This window comes from Lithobates pipiens, unplaced genomic scaffold (genome assembly GCF_037356315.1).
Source record: "Lithobates pipiens isolate NorthernLeopardFrog02 unplaced genomic scaffold, aLitPip1_a1.2 Scaffold_30, whole genome shotgun sequence".
NCBI classification, from domain to species: Eukaryota; Metazoa; Chordata; class Amphibia; order Anura; family Ranidae; genus Lithobates; species Lithobates pipiens.
The window spans coordinates 57,895,706-57,913,091 of record NW_027507791.1 but is presented as its reverse complement, the minus strand read 5'-3'; the positions used below and the strand labels follow the sequence as shown (position 1 = coordinate 57,913,091).

The 17,386-nt window shown below is 45.0% G+C and overlaps 1 protein-coding gene across 1 annotated transcript in view; it reads left to right on the top strand.

The window, feature by feature from the left end:
• The window catches only part of LOC143942881 (cell adhesion molecule CEACAM2-like), a 37,996-nt gene that overhangs the window by 14,413 nt on the left and 6,197 nt on the right, over positions 1-17,386 (top strand). Inside the window, exons 3-5 of the mRNA XM_077464287.1 lie at positions 1,387-1,644; positions 13,342-13,599; positions 15,232-15,311. Coding sequence (XP_077320413.1) covers positions 1,387-1,644; positions 13,342-13,599; positions 15,232-15,311 — 596 coding nt within the window. The remainder of the gene's footprint in view (positions 1-1,386; positions 1,645-13,341; positions 13,600-15,231; positions 15,312-17,386) is intronic.

The following is a 17,386-nucleotide window of genomic DNA, read 5'->3' as shown; positions in this document are numbered from 1 at the left end:
CTTTATTTGTGGCATCAGAGTCATTTTAACGCCATAAAAAAAGCATATTGTACTTTGATTAGTAGCATTGAAGTAATAATTGTACCTTATAGCTTACACACGACCGGACTTTTCGATGGACTAGGTCCGACGGTCTTTCCGACGGACTTTCGGCGGAGTTTTGACGGACTTTCCGAATGAGCGGACTTGGCCACACACAATCACACCAAAGTACGACGGATTCGAGCGTGATGACGTACGACCGGACTAGAATAAGGAAGTTCATAGCCAGTAGCCAATAGCTGCCCTAGCGTCGTTTTTTGTCCGTCAGACTAGCACACACACGAACGGATTTCTCGGTCCGGCGGAGTTCCGGTGGGAAAATTTAAAACATATTGTATTTCTAAAGTCCACCGGATTTTTGGAAAGCAAAGGTCCGATGGAGCCCACACAAGATCGAATTGTCCGATGGACTCGTTCCGTCGGACCTTTGCTGTCAAAAAGTCCGGTCGTGTATACGCGGCATAAGACCTTTTGTAAAATATACAAGGGTTCTTCAAAAAGTTTCCACACCTTTTTTTTAAACGCTGTTATATATATATATATGAAAATAAATTGATGGTAATGAAACCATAGGGCAATGGCAAACACCACGGCCAACAGTCTTTATGTAGCAGATGGATATGTGGACAGTTCAGATAATTCGCAGTCACTTTTCTCTTAGCGTGCACCTTCCACCAGAGTAAGAATGCAATTATTCACCTCGTGAAGCACACACCCCTCTGGGGTTCAAACTCACCAGATGCTGCTAGAAATAAAGCCTTGTATCTGTGTCCAAACACTGCTCTGTGCTGACACCCCACTTATCCAGAAGGTCCACTGGTAAAAGTACTCCGATTGTATCATAAAACACAAGGATAGATGTACATAGCGTAATCCTGTTTATTATAATGCAACATACCCATACAGCAGAACCCCCCCCCCCCTTAATCCTAGCTGCTTACATTTAAAATGCAATCAACAAGCATAAAGAAATACAATAGAGGGCGCTATCACCATCTCCAGCCGTCTGCTGGAAGTGTGCTGTTCCTTGCAGACACTGTATTACTCTTCCGGGTAGAAGGCAGAGCGTGGTGGAGCGCACAACGTCACTTCCGGTTTCCGTGCTGGTCAGGTATGCCCTCTGTTGAAGCCGAACGACGAAACCGGTCGGGGCCTGACCAGCACGGAAACCGGAAGTGATGTTGTGCGCTCCACCACGCTCTGCCTTCTACCCGGAAGAGTAATACAGTGTCTGCAAGGAACACAGTTTTTTTCTATCTATAAGTTGATCACATTGTCCTTCATTAAGACTCCTGGACTCATTCTGTTCTTTTTTTCTTTTACTTTCCTGCCCCATTTTTACAGATCCAGTGATCATCCACAACATAACTCGCCAATCTGGAAATTTAAAGAGGGTGATGTCTCTGACTGTTTCCTATAGTGGTGATCAGCCAGTCACTATCATCTGGAGGAAAGATAAAGAAGACCTACCTGAGGGATGCCAGTTGACTCACAATAACCAGACCCTGATTGTGCCGTACAATGTCTCCGGGAACCTCACAGTGACTGTCAGTAACCCCATCAGTATGGAGATGAGGAACTACAATGTCTCAGCTATTATAAGTAAACACATAAATATATTTATATACAGTGTGTAGTATATGTGTGTGTGTGTGTGTATGTGTGTGTATGAGATGTTCTGCCTCTTCCAATCCTACAAGTAGCCAATGCCTGATTCTTGGTGAAGGACATTCCTCTGTCTCCACCATTTATATCTGTATATGTATCTGATAGTAGCATGAGCCTTTATGTCTTCTTTAGGCATGAGCCGAACACCCCCCGGTTTGGTTCACACCAGAACTTGCATTTGCGCAAACTTTCGAACCCCGTTGAAGTCTATGGGACTCGAATGTGAGAAACCAAACATGCGAATTTTAAAGGCTAATATGCAAGTTATTGTCCTAAAAAGGGTTTGGGAACCCGGGTCCTGCCCCAGGGGACATGTATTAATGCAAAAAGTAATTTAAAACTGCTTTCGGGTTTAATGTAATGTCTGGTCTTGGCAATATGGATGAAAATCATTGAGAAAAAAGGCATGGGTACCCCCCCCCCCCCAGTCCATTACCAGCCCCTTTGGGACATGTACGGATATTTAGGGGAATCCTGCACCCAAATTAAAAAAAAGAAAAGGCGTGGGGCCTCCAGGCCCTATATACTCCGAACAGCAGTATACGGGTGGTCCAAACAAGACTGTAGGTTTGTTTTTAAGTAGAATCTGTTTGTAATTTTGAACTGGTACATTTTTAAAGCGTAACTCCAGCCTGTTGTCTTCTTCTGTTTGAAAGTAGGAGTCGTTTGTAAGTTGGAGTATGTTTGAAAGTAGGGGCCTGCCCTATATACTCTGCAGAAATTTGGGCCTTAGGTGTTGGTGTTGCCACAACACTGTAAGCCCTCACTGTTACTCTTGGTGGGAGCAGGAACGGGGCCTGCTGTGAAATATTAGATCAAGAATTGTTATTACATGCCCCTGTTGAACAGGGTTGGAAAAATTGGGCCTTTGGTGGTGGATGGTGTGGTGGTGTTGCCACAACACTGTAAGGCCTCACAGTTACTCTTGGTGGGCGCAGGAACAGGCCCTGCTGTGAAATATTAGGTCAAGAATTATAATGACATGCCCCTGTTGAACAGGTGCAGAAAAATTGGGCCTTAGGCACTGTTGCTGGTGCCACAACACTGAAACCCCTAACTGATACTCTAGTTGAAGCTCAGGAATGAGCCCTGTGGCAAAATATTACAAAAATTGTAATTACACACCCCTGTTAAACAGGGGCAGAAAAATTGGGCCTTAGCCACTGGTGGAGGTGCCCAGAACCAAAAATGTTCTTACAAGCTATCAGCATGAATATTGAGGAGGAAGAGAATAGTCACTCAGCATAACAGGATAGTCACTCAGCATCAGCATAGACAGTCTTGAAGGGATCTCACATTTAAAAAAAAATAATTTGGTTACATCAGTATCAGGTGCTTGGTAGCTGGTGATCCAAGACTGATTTATTTTTTATGAAGATCAGTCGATCAACCGAGTCGGTGGACAGGCTCAGCCTGTGATCGGTTACAAAGCCTCCAGCAGCACTGAATGTGCGTTCCCGAAATAACGGTGGATGCAGGGCAGGCCAGTAGCTCAATTGCATACCGTGCAAGCTCTGGCCAGTGATCCATCCTCAAGACCCCGTGACCCAGAGGATTTTCGGTGGAAAAGGTGTCCAAGTCTGATCTTGCCCCTAGGTATTCCTGCACCATGTAAATCAGATGCTGGCAATGGTTGCTGGAACCGATCATACCTTGGGGCTAAAAAATTGTCTGAACGTATCGGTCATACGACCACCTTCTCCACCGCTCCTTCTGTGACTGGCCGAAATCTCAGCAACATGTTGTGCAGGAGGACCAGGAATTTGTTACCTCCCAGGCTGTGGAAACACATTGCACAAACCTTTCTGTAAGGCCTCCCGGCGATGTCTCATCCTCTACTCCTACTGCAACGGCAAGATAAGGTCCGCAACCTTACCCTTGTAAAATGGATTAAGGAAGGTTGCCAGCCAGTAATGATCCCCCTCCTTGATACCACCAATACGAGGATCCTTCCGCAAGCTTTGCAGGATCAGGGAGGCCATGCAGCGTAGGTTAGCTGAGGCATTCGGTCCGGAGTCCTCTGGGTCACTAAGGATGACATGATCCGCAGCCACCTCCTCCCAGCCATGTACAAGTCCATGGGTTTCTTGGGACTGTAAATGATCCCTTGAAGACAGCTGCTGATGCTGAGTGCCAGGCTCCACCTCCATGCTGACACAATCCTCCTCCTCTTCCTGTGTGATGGGTGGCACAGCAGGAACACTGTCTGGATAAAGAGGGCCTTGAGAGGTGAGGAAGTCCTCCTTTTCTTCCCTCTGTTCTGCCTCAAGTGCCCTGTCCATTATTCCATGCAGCGTATACTCCAACAGGTGAACAAGTGGGACAGTGTCACTGATGCATGCACTGTCACTGCTCACCATCCTCGTGGCCTCCTCCAATGGTGGCAGCACAGTGCATGCCTCTCTGATCATAGCTCACTGGCATGGGGAAAAAAAACAAGCTCCCCTGACCCTGTCCTGGTGCCATAGTTGCACAGGTACTCATTGATGGCCTGTAAATAAAATTAAATATAAACACCTATGAGTGATTAACCACTTTCAGACCGGACCATTTTGCTGGTAAATGACCAGAGGTCTTTTTACACTTTGGCACTGCGCTGCTTTAACTGGTAATTGCGCGGTCATGCAATGTTGTACCCAAACAAAATTTGCGTCCTTTTCTTCCCACAAATAGAGCTTTCTTTTGATGGTATTTGATTGCCTCTGCGATTTTTATTTTTTGCGATATAAACGTAAAAAGACCGCAAATTTTGAAAAAAAATGATATTTTCTACTTTTTGTTATTAGAAAAATCCAATAAACTCAATTTTAGTCATACATTTAGGCCAAAATGTATTCAGCCACATGTCTTTGGTAAAAAAAAAGTCAATAATTGTATATTTATTGGTTTGCGCAAAAGTTGTCACATCTACAAACTAAGGTACGTTTTCTGGAATTTACGCAGCTTTTAGTTTACGACTGCCTATCTCATTTCTTGAGGTGCTAAAATGGCAGGGCAGTACAAAACCCCCCCAAATGACCCCATTTTGGAAAGTAGACCCCCTAAGGAAATTGATAAGAGGCATGTTGAGCCCATTGAATATTTTATTTTTTTGCCTCAAGCGATTGAATAATGACAAAAAAAAATTTTATTTTATTTTTTTACACAAAGTTGTCACTAAATGATATATTGCTCACACATGCTATGGGCGTATGTGAAATGACACCCCAAAATAAATTCTGCTGCTTCTCCTGAGTACGGGGATACCACATATGTGGGACTTTTTGGGAGCCTAGCCGCGTACGGGGCCCCGAAAACCAAGCACCGCCTTCAGGCTTTCTAAGGGCGTAAATTTTTGAGTTCACTTCTCACTACCTATCACAGTTTTGAAGGCCATAAAATGCCAAGATGGCACAAAACCCCCACAAATGACCCCATTTTAGAAAGTAGACACCCCAAGCTATTTGCTGAGAGGCATGTTGAGTTCATGGAATATTTTATATTTTGCCACAAGTTGCGGGAAAATTACAAACTTTTTTTTTTTTTTTTTTTTTTTCACAAAGTTGTCACTAAATGATATATTGCTCACACATGCCATGGGCATATGTGAAATGACACCCCAAAATAAATTCTGCTGCTTCTCCTGAGTACGGGGATACCACATATGTGGGACTTTTTGGGAGCCTAGCCGCGTACGGGGCCCCGAAAACCAAGCACCGCCTTCAGGCTTTCTAAGGGCGTTACAGTTTTGAAGGCCATAAAATGCCAAGATGGCACAAACCCCCCCCAAATGACCCCATTTTGGAAAGTAGACACCCCTAAATTTAGGGGTACACTAGTGAGACTAGGTAATAAATGGCGGGTGCCCTGAAACTATAAAAAAATAACTAACCAACCAGCGTCACCTGTAACAGTTATATGGTGATCACTGGTGAAAGGGTTAACTAGGGGGCAATCAGGGGGCTTTATGCGGTAGTATATGGGGGTCCCTGGCGCTATAAAAAGCTGCGGCGAACCTAAATACCTACCTGCCTAACTAGCGTCACCTGTGACACTAATACAGCGATCAGAAAAACGATCGCTTATTAGGCTGGGTTCACACTGGAGCGATGCGGGAACGCCACGAATGCGCGGCGGGTTCCCGCATCGCATGCCTCCCGGCGGCAGTTCACACTGCCCTATGCGAACTGCTGGGAGTGTCAGTGAAATGTTACTGACACCCCCAGATCAGTTCGCATATCGCAGTGCGATCTGCAAATTCGGATCGCATGGTGTGAACACCCATGCGATCCGATTCTGCTGCGGGCCAAAAAAAGGGTCCCGTGCGAATTTGCGGCGGGTGCGGCGGGTGCGGCGAATGGCTGAACTCGAATCGCACAGAGATCGGATGTGATTTGCACTGCAGTGCGGTGCGAATCACATCCGTTCTCAAACCGCTGCAATGTGAACCCAGCCTTAGTGACACTGGCGACGGGGGGTGATCACGGGGTTAAACCTTTATTGGGGGGGTTAGGGGGGTACCTTAGAACTAAAGGGGGCTAACCCTAACTGCCCTAACAGTTATTAGTCACAAATGACACCCGCCGGGTGATCAGGGGGTTAAACCTTTATTAGGTAATAAATGGCGGGTGCCCTGAAACTATAAAAAAATAACTAACCAACCAGCGTCACCTGTAACAGTTATATGGTGATCACAGGTGAAAGGGTTAACTAGGGGGCAATCAGGGGGCTTTATGCGGTAGTATATGGGGGTCCCTGGCGCTATAAAAAGCTGCGGCGAACCTAAATACCTACCTGCCTAACTAGCGTCACCTGTGACACTAATACGGCGATCAGAAAAATGATCGCTTATTAGGCTGGGTTCACACTGGAGCGATGCGGAAACGCCGCGAATCCGCGGCGGGTTCCCGCATCGCATGCCTCCCGGCGGCAGTTCACACTGCCCTATGCGAACTGCTGGGAGTGTCAGTGAAATGTTACTGACACCCCCAGATCAGTTCGCATATCGCAGTGCGATCTGCAAACTCGGATCGCATGGTGTGAACACCCATGCGATCCGATTCTGCTGCGGGCCAAAAAAAGGGTCCCGTGCGAATTTGCGGCGGGTGCGGCGGGTGTGGCGGGTGCGGCGGGTGCGGCGAATGGCTGAACTCGAATCGCACAGAGATCGGATGTGATTTGCACTGCAGTGCGGTGCGAATCACATTCGTTCTCATAAACCGCTGCAATGTGAACCCAGCCTTAGTGACACTGGCGACGGGGGGTGATCACGGGGTTAAACCTTTATTGGGGGGGTTAGGGGGGTACATTAGAACTAAAGGGGGCTAACTCTAACTGCCCTAACAGTTATTACAGTCACAAATGACACCAATGCAAAAAAAAAAAAAAAAAAAATTACATTGGTGTCACTGTGACTGGGGGGCAGGGGTAATTGGGGGGGTGATCGGGGGGTAAAGGGGGGGTGTGAGTGTGCCTGGCATGTTCTACTGTGTGTGTAGAGTGTTGGTGCAACTTACTGATCCGCTCTCCTCCGTGTCGGAACGAAAAATACCGACACGGAGGAGAGAATACATCACTTCCTCTCCTGTGTTTACATTACAGAAGAGGAAGTGATGTCACCGGGGATTTCCATTCGTCGAGAGCGATCGCGAGGGGGTGGCCATGAATGAATGGCCGCCCCCTCATCCCGGATCGCTCTCGACGGAATGCCGACCGCCGCAGGCACCGGGGGGGGGCCCGATCGGGCCCCCCACCCGCGGGCAGGCAGGGACTTATATATACGCCCATTTGCCTGCCCGTGCCATTCTGCCGACGTATATCGTCGTGCGGCGGTCGGCAAGTGGTTAATTGATTGCAATTGTAGTGAAAAAAAGTTGATCTACCCCTCTAATAAATCAAACATACCATAATTTATCAAAAAGAATTATAAATAACAAGTGTTAATAATGAAATTCGAAAAATCCCAGTGAAGTGGCTAGATGTCAGTGAGGAGTTTTATCCTCACTTATATGTGAAGGCATCATTATGAACACAGAAGAATAGCCTGATTCACAAATGTCAGTTTATTTATATATATTTTTTTAGTTGCTATTCCTTTATATATTTTTATTTTTCAGGTACATTTAAATAGCTGATATTTTTATTTATTATTTATTTAAAAACAGAGTATTTATTGACATTCTTACATTGCATTGTAGTGAATCAGCCAATCTGGATGGGCAGCTTATGCTTCACAGCGAGGCTTGGTTCCAATGTGTTATATTAAGCGATGAGACTTTCTGTGCTTTCACAGATAATGATTTACAGATGTCAGTTTATATATATATATATATATATATATATATATATATATATATATATTATATATTTTTTTTTTGTTGTTACTCCATTATATTTTTAATTTTCAGGTATATTTAAATAGTTGTTATTTTTATTTACTATTTATTTTAAAAAAGTTAGAGTATTTAGTGACATTCTTATATTGCATTGTGGCGAATCAGCCAATCTGGAGAAGGTAAACGGTAAGCCGAACAAAACCAGCCGCTCCTTCAGGGGTCAGTGCTACAAAGCCAGGATGTATATATACATACAATACACTGCAGCTATCTAACTGTCTCGCCTGCCTGAACTATATTAGCAACAGTACTCCAGGAACAGCTATCTAACTGTCTCGCCTGCCTGCCTGAAGTATATTAGCAACAGAATATCAGGAAGGAATTGCCTGCCTGCTGAAACTAAATGAAATGGCAGTCTCTCTGTCTCTTTCACAAACGCCACCATCACACTACACATGGCCGACGTGCGGGCGGCCTTATATAGTGTGGGGCATGTACTTAACCCCCTGAGCCATAATTGGCCAAAGGCACCCTGCCTGTGCCCATTTATGGCTCTCTTCACTGACGGCGCTGGAATTGCCCAAAGCATGCGGGTCATATTGCATGCTTGGCCAGTCATCAGCCAGTAATGCACTGCGATGACGCAGTGCATTATGGGCCATGGCGCGCCACTCAAATTTGGTTCAAACGGCACCTAATGTTCGATCTTCATTGAATGATCGAACAGCCAATGTCCGAGTCGAACTTACGTTCAACTCAAACTCAAAGCTCATCCCTAGTCTTCTTTTGAGAATGTATAAGGCTGAACTTGTAGATCTCATGGCTTCTGCTGACACAGGGAGGAGTATGAATTGTCATACACCAAGGACTTATGTAGTGGAATCACACCAACAAGGAACATGAGAAGAGTGCACTCTACTTCTGCCATCTTGTGGGTCCCCTTCAAAAGATAAAAAAAAAAAAAAATGTGTAATTGAGAACTAATGGTCAATTGCCCTACTCTTTTAAAGTAACTCTGGAGTAGAAAAATAAAACAGTTTCACTTCCAGAAGTGTTGGATTGCATGTCACATTCTGGGTGCTGTGGTTCCTCTCACCAGCCGTTATGTCTCTTAGGACAGAGTAATGATATAGCAGATGGCAGGAGGAACCACAACACTCAGTGGGGGACATGCTATTCAACACTCCTAAAAGAGTGACTGTGTTTTATATTTCCTACTAAGTTGCAAAGTCATGTAAGAGGAACGGTGTGTTCCCAGTAGTTCTCTGGTCAATTGCTCGAATTGTCTTTTTATCTGGTAGCATACATTTTAAAGGGGATCCACAAGGAAGCAGTAGAAGTAGACTGTACTCTTCTCTTGCTCCGTGTTGGTGTGATTTCTTTGCAGAAATAAAAAATGCATCAAAAAACTAAAATTTTTTGAAAAAAGCAGATGGAACCTAGGCTTGTGAAACCACAACCTAACTAGTGAAACCACAAACTAACTAGTGAAATCACAACCTAACTAGTGAAATCACAACCTAACTAGTGAAATCACAACCTAACTAGTGAAATCACAACCTAACTAGTGAAATCACAAACTAACTAGTGAAATCACAACCTAACTAGTGAAATCACAACCTAACTAGTGAAATCACAACCTAACTAGTGAAATCACAACCTAACTAGTGAAACCACAACCTAACTAGTGAAATCACAACCTAACTATTATGTATAAAACAATAAGTTCTTTAACCACTTAAGGAACTTAAGATTTGGTGTTTACAAGTTAAAAACATTTTATATATTTTTTTTATACGCCCAAACATTATATATATATTTTTTCTAACACCCTAGAGAATAAAATGGCAGTCACTGCAATACTTTTTGTCACACCGTAATTGCGCAGTGGTCTTACAAGCGCACTTTTTGGGGGAACAAAATTCACTTTTTTGAATAAAAAAATAAGACAACAGTAAAGTTAGCCCATTTTTTTTTATATTGTGAAAGATAATGTTAGGCCGAGTAAATTGATACCCAACATGTCACGCTTCAAAGTTCCGCCCGCTCGTGGAATGGCGACAAACTTTTACCCTTAAAAATCTCCATAGGCAACGTTTAAAAAATCTTACAGGTTGCTTGTTTTGAGTTACAGAGGAAGTCTAGGGCTAGAATTAATGCTCTCGCTCTACCAATCGCGGAAATACCTCACATGTGTGGTTTGAACACTGTTTTCATATGCAAGCGCTGCTCACGTATGCATTCGCTTCTGCACGCAAGCTCGGCGGGACGGGGTGCGTTTAAAACATTTTTTTTTTCTTATTTATTTTACCTTTTATTTTTGATTTTTTACACTATTCTTTAAAAAAAAAAATGGGTCACTTTTATTTCTATTACAAGGAATGTAAGCATCCCTTGTAAAGGAAGAAAAGCATGACAGGACCGTTTAAATATGAGATCTGGGGCCAAAAAGACCTCATATCTCATATTTACACAAAAAAAGCAATAAAAAAAAAATGTAATGTAATAAAAAAAAAAAATACCCCTTTAAGAGCATTCGTCCTGCCATGATATGGAGATGAGTGGGGGCCATCTTCCCCTTACTCGTCTCCATGTCAGGCTAGGGAGAGGATGCGATCGCCTCCACAGCTACCAGTAAGGCTCTAGTAAACGACTCCGGTAAGCGGGGGGTCTGATAAAAGTGATAAAAGTGAAAAGTTTGTGTCACCCCAAAGATTATCCAAAATCTACACAAATTCCTCCTCCAACTGTTGGAAGTGTGGTAGAGCAGATGCTGACTTCAACCATATGTTATGGTCCTGTCCCAGGACCCAGTCCTTTTGGACGGAAGTTACAAGCTTCATTGATACTTTGATCATGATTCATGTTCCCTTGAATGTGTCAATCTGCTTGCTGGGTCTGGTGGGCTCCTTGGCCTGCCGTTGAGCAACCAGAACTCTCATAGGACTCCTATTATTTTATGCTAGGTGTGCTTTGCTCATAAAATGGAAACAACCAGAGGTACCCACTCTGAATTCATGGACATCGCTGGTCAAACTCAGCGGTGCCACTATACAAAGCGGCCTATCTCGAAAGATGCTGCCCAGTTAAAGAGGAGCTGCACCTTTCAAGAAAATATTAGAATTCAGCAGCTACAAATACTGCAGCTGCTGACTTTTAATAAATGAACACTCACCTGTTCCAGGGTCCAGCGATGTCGGCAGCAGATGACGAGCAATCGCTCATCTCTCGGCTGCCCCCGCCGCCATCCGCGGTCAGGGAATCGGGAAGTGAAGCGTCGCGGCTTCACTGCCCAGTTCCCTACTGCGCATGCGCGAGTCGGGCTGCGCGTCTGTACTGGTCCCCGTTGTGTCCTGAGAACTGTGTGTTTCCCAGAACACGATGGGGGGGGGGGGGGGGGTCATCTGCGGCTAGCTGTGGCTAGCTTGTCCCGGGTGGGTGGGTGCAGATACCTGGATTATACAGGTATCTGCACCCCCTCCCCCCTGAAAGGTGCCAATTGTTGCACCGGAGGGGGGGAGGGTTCCGATGAGCTGACCTTCCACTTTAGGGTGGAGGTCCGCTTTAAGTTTGATAAAATCAGAATCATACACCACAAACGCAACACAATAGGAACCGGATCCCTTTGCTAGTTTACTTTAAAGCGGAGGTCCACCCTAAAGTGGAAGGTCAGCTCATTGGAATCCTCCCCCCCTCCGGCGCCACAATTGGCACCTTTCAGGGGGGAGGGGGGTGCAGTTACCTGTACAGTACAGGTATCTGCACCCACTTCCGGGATAGCTCTCTGCAGAAAGGGGCGTAGATTCTGCAGAATCTACGCCCCTTTTCTGAAAGTCCCCCGCTGCCTGCTGGGAAACACACAGATCCCAGAGACAGCGGGGACCATCCTTATTGCGCAGCGCGACTCGCGCATGTGCAGTAGGGACCCGGGAAATTAAGCCGAAAGGCTCCACTTCCTGATTCCCATACCCAAGATGGCGGCGGCAGCACCCGAGAGACGATCGAGAGATCGGCTTCGGGTGCCGACATCGCGGGTGTGCTGGGCGGGTAAGTGTCCTTATTTTAAAAGTCAGCAGCTGCAGTATTTGTAGCTGCTGGCTTTTAAAAAAAAAAAACGGCGGAACTCCCGGCGGACTCTCGCTTTAACTAAATGTCTTGTAGTTGAGAATTCCTAGTATTGCTGTTATCTGAAGGTACGCCTATATGCATTATCCTTTACCACAGCATCTCTCCTTGAAGTGGTAGCCTGAATTATATATGCTCCATTATCCTTTCCCGCATCCTTACACTTTGTTGACATGAGCAGTTTAAGTGTGTAGTTGTTTCTATAGTACGTATATGACCTTATAGGATTGATACTGTGTAAGCCCATGTACACACGGTCGGACATTCTGCCAACCAAATCCGTTGGATTTTGTCCGACCGATTGTGTCCGAAACTGTTGCATACACACGGTCGGACCAAGTTGTTGGAAAATCCGATCGTTCAGAACGTGATGACGTTATTTTGTTACGATGGGACTACGTTCAGGCTAGTAGCCAATAGCTTTGTTGTAGGAATTTGATCTGAGCATGCGTGGCACTTTGTCCGATCGGAATTCTCTACACGTGATCGGAGTATGTCTGATCGGACCAGTTTGTCGGAAAATATTTCCAACAAGTTGGAAAATTGGGTCCAATGGAAACAGTCCCATGCATACCACACACAGTCGGATTATCCAACAAAACGGTCCGATAGGACACATTCCGTCGGAATCTCCGACCGTGTGTACAAGGGCTAAGTTGTTTAAGCCAGGGTATGCCCAGAGGCTTTAATTTGTAACCCTCTTTTTCACATGAAAACTCAATAAAAAGTATTAAAAAAAAAAAAAGAAAGAAATAGTAAGGATCCTCAAATGTGGATTTCCAGAAATAAGAAACACAATTATATATCCATTTTAGGTAATTTTTTTGGAACATGTTATCCCAACGCAGAGTCACACTATTCAAGAAGTAACCCAATGAGAGTCCATCTGAAGCAGCAATATGCACTACTGTATATCAACCTTGGATCAACCTTTGTTCTTTTCGAATATGTAATAATGTTTTCAATCATACACTGTAAAAGTTGGTCAAGAACATGTATATTACATTGCACGTAGATGCAATATATATTTAACATGGGTATATTTCTATATTCACTAATAATCATTCAGGAAGTGTACATAAATCATATAGTATATGTATGCAGGCAACACTTTCTAGTACCACTTTTCATGTTCCATAAGTGAACTCATTCTTTTTTTTTTTTCTTTTACTTTCCTGTCCCATTTTATCAGATCCAGTGACCATTCACAACATAACTTGCCAATCTGGAAATTTGGAGAAGATGATATCTCTGACTGTTCTCTATAGTGGGGATCCGCCAAGTGTCATAATCTGGAGGAAGGATGAAGAAGACCTACCTGAGGGATGCCAACTGACTCACAATAACCAGACCCTGATTGTTCCGTATAATGTCACTGGAAAGTTCACAGTGACTGTCAGTAACCCCATCAGTATGGAGGAGAGGAACTACACCATCCCCGCTATTATAGGTAAACACGTAAATATATTTATATATGTATTATGTGTGCGTATGATACTGCTACACCTGTATGAGATGTCCTGTCTCTTCTTATCCTACAAGCAGCCATTGTCTGATCCGCCCGGTGAGTGATATTGCTCTATCTCCATCCTTCTATCTATATATGTATCTGTTAGGGGTACTATCAGCCGTTATGTCTTATTTTGAGAATGTATTATGCCCTGTACACACAGTCGGACATTCCGACCACAAAATCCGTCGGATTTTTTCTGACAGATTTTGGCCGAAACTTGTGTTGCATACAGACGGTCGCACAAAGTTGTCGGAAAATCCAATTGTTCTGAACGAGGTGACGTCAAACACGTACATCGGGACTATAAACGGGCCAGTAGCCAATAGCTTTCATCTCTTAGCCCCTGTACACACGGTCGGAGATTTCGACAACCAAATCCGTTGGATTTTGTCCGTCGGATCTTGTCCGAAACTGTGGCATACACACGGTCGGACTAAGTTGTCGAAAAATCCGATCATTCAGAACGTGATGACGTAATTTCGTTACGATGGGACTACGTTCAGGCTAGTAGCCAATAGCTTTGATGTAGGAATTTGATCTGAGCATGCGTGGCACTTGGTCAGATCGGAATTCGCTACACATGATCGGAGTATGTCCGATCGAACCAGTTGGTTGGAAAATATTTCAAACAAGTTGGAAAATTGGGTCCGACGGATATTCCGACGGAATCAGTCCGATGCATACCACACACAGTCGGATTATCCAACAACACGGTCCGATAGGACACATTCCGACGGATTCTCCGACCGTGTTTACAAGGGCTTAGTTTATTCTGAGCATGCATGGCACTTTGTCCGTCGTAATTGTCTACACACGATCGGGATTTATGCTATCGGATTTTTTTTCCGAAAATTTTAGATCCTGCTTTCAAACTTTTTTGCGTCGGAAAATCCGACGGAAAAAGTCAGATGGAGCCCACACATGGTCGGATTTTCTGACAACATGATCCGATCGCACATTTTCCGACGGAAAATCCGACCGTGTGTATGGGGCATAAGACTGAAGTTGTAGTTCTTAGGGCTTCTGCTGGCACAGAGAGATATATGAATTGTGCACCAAGGACTTCTGTAGTAGAATCACACCAACGTGGAGCAGGAGAAGAGTGCACTCTACTTCTACTGCCGTATTCAACCAAATAAAAAGAAATTGAGTGCGACTGACCAGGGAACTACTGGGAACAGACTCTGACGTTGGGTCTGAAGTGACTCTGATGATACATTAGGAAAAATAAAACACAGTTACACTTCCAAGAGTGTTGGATAGCGTGTCCCCTGTGGTTCCCCTTTACCAGCCGCTATGTCCTAAAGGACAAAGTGGTCGGCAAGAGGAACCACGCCACCCAGTGGGGGACACCCAGGAGTGTCAGATAGCAGCAGCCCTATAGCTTTTCAGGAGGAAAGCAAAAGTTTTACTTGTTTTGGTTTCAATAACTCAGCCCACCCTGTGTATCCCGTTTTCATCTTCTCTCAAATGGCCTGGGAGGCCCTAAACGTAGAGCTTATAATATAATAGAATATGTAAATGAGTTTCACTGAATATTTGTTAATCCAAACATGTTCTGTTTTACAGCAACAAAACCATCAACAGATCACAATCATATACTTGTATATATAGCTCTTGTTGGAATACCTACTAGTTTCGTCCTGATGGTATGTATCCTATAAGATGACACATCCTGTCCTCCATGCTGGGTATAATGATTAGCTCTATCTGCAGAAGCTCTAATATTTTTGGCTTTCCAAACTCAGTATGAATGTTTGCAATATTTAGAAACAATGAAGCCCCTTAATTCAATGTTAAATTGTGGCTGTCCACATCCCCAATTACTTATCCATAAAATGGAACTTTACTACAGATACCAACATGTAGACCTTATAATATAAAACATTACCCCACATCAAGCCTGCATGGCTCCCATCTCCCCTGTGCTTCCTGGGTACCATCCAGCTGTCCCACCTAGGTTTATCTGGATCAGGGATCTCCAAACTATGGCCCTCCAGCCCGTTGCAGACAGGGGGGTACAGGCAGTACTCCTGTATGGGGCCCCAGAGTCCCAAGGGGCCCAAAATGGCTGCCCCCTTCCCCCCTCTGGGCCTGCTACAGAGAGGGAGAAGGGAGCAAACAAATTATGTTGCTGATATGATAACATCCAGCACAGCCAGAGATGGGTGAGCAAGCCAGATGGATGTCCATTGTGCAGCCAGGATGAGAGACTTCACCTGTCAGATTAGAGCTGTGATGTCGGATATGGGCGTGACTACTATTCATACCTGTCCCCTTTGTCAAGCAACCAGCCTATAGGGGAAGAGGCATTCGTACATTGCTGACTGGGGAGAAGCTACCAAGGCAGGTTTTTTCAGCTTTGATTTTCTGCAGTAGTTGAAACTGGGGGTAGAGCATCTCTCCCAGGACTCCTTCAACAGCCTCCCTACTCTGCACCACGATCCTTATCTCCTATCTGGTCGGGGAGTTCAGAAAAGTTATTTTACAAAGGTAATCATGTGGAGGATGGTGGAGCTTTGGGGGATGGGAGGATGAGGGCAGAGGAGGGGTGTGTGTATTGCAGAGGTTGTAGCGGAGCAGTATTGGGATGTACATGAATGAATGGACTCTGTACCTAGTCTTCTCTTGAACCCTGTACACAACATACACCAGAACCCACCTTCCTGTACACAACGCACGTCATAACCCACATCATAACCCACCTTCCTGTACACAACTCACGCCAGAACCCACCTTCCTGTACACAACTCACGCTAGAACCCACCTTCCTGTACACAACTCACACCAGAACCCACCTTCCTGTACACAACTCACGCCAGAGCCCTCCTTCCTGTACCCAACTCACACCAGAGCCCTCCTCCCTGTACACAACTCACACCAGAGCTCTCCTCCCTGTACCCAACTCACACCAGAACCCTCCTCCCTGTACACAACTCAAACCAGAGCCCTCCTCCCTGTACACAACTCACACCAGAACCCTCCTCCCTGTACACAACTCACACTAGAAACCCTCCTCACTGTACACAACTCACACCAGAACCCTCCTCCCTGTACACAACTCACACCAGAACCCTCCTCCCTGTACACATAGTTATAGGAATTGGGAGATGAGACAACTGCTCTACATGAAGTGTCATGTTTGGGGTTTGAACCCAGACATTCAGGGATACTAAGCAGAAGTTCTAACCTCATAACCCACATCATAACCCACCTTCCTGTACACAACACACACCAGAGCCCACCTTCCTTTACACAACACACGCCAGAACCCACCTTCCTGTACACAACTCACGCCAGAGCCCTCCTTCCTGTACCCAACTCACACCAGAACCCTCCTCCCTGTACACAACTCACACCAGAGCTCTCCTCCCTGTACCCAACTCACACCAGAACCCTCCTCCCTGTACACAACTCACACCAGAACCCTGCCCCCTGTACACAACTCACACCAGAACCCTCCTCCCTGTACACAACTCACACCAGAACCCTCCTCCCTGTACACATAGTTATAGGAATTGGGAGATGAGACAACTGCTCTACATGAAGCGCCATGTTTGGGGTTTGAACCCAGACATTCAGGGATACTAAGCAGAAGTTCTAACCTCTAAGGCATGGAGCTGCCACATGTGGTAACCTCCTACACATAAATACACATATGCATTTCTTTGGACAGATGATGGAATTACATTACTCAAGAGTTACTCTTCTTGATTTATTCTGT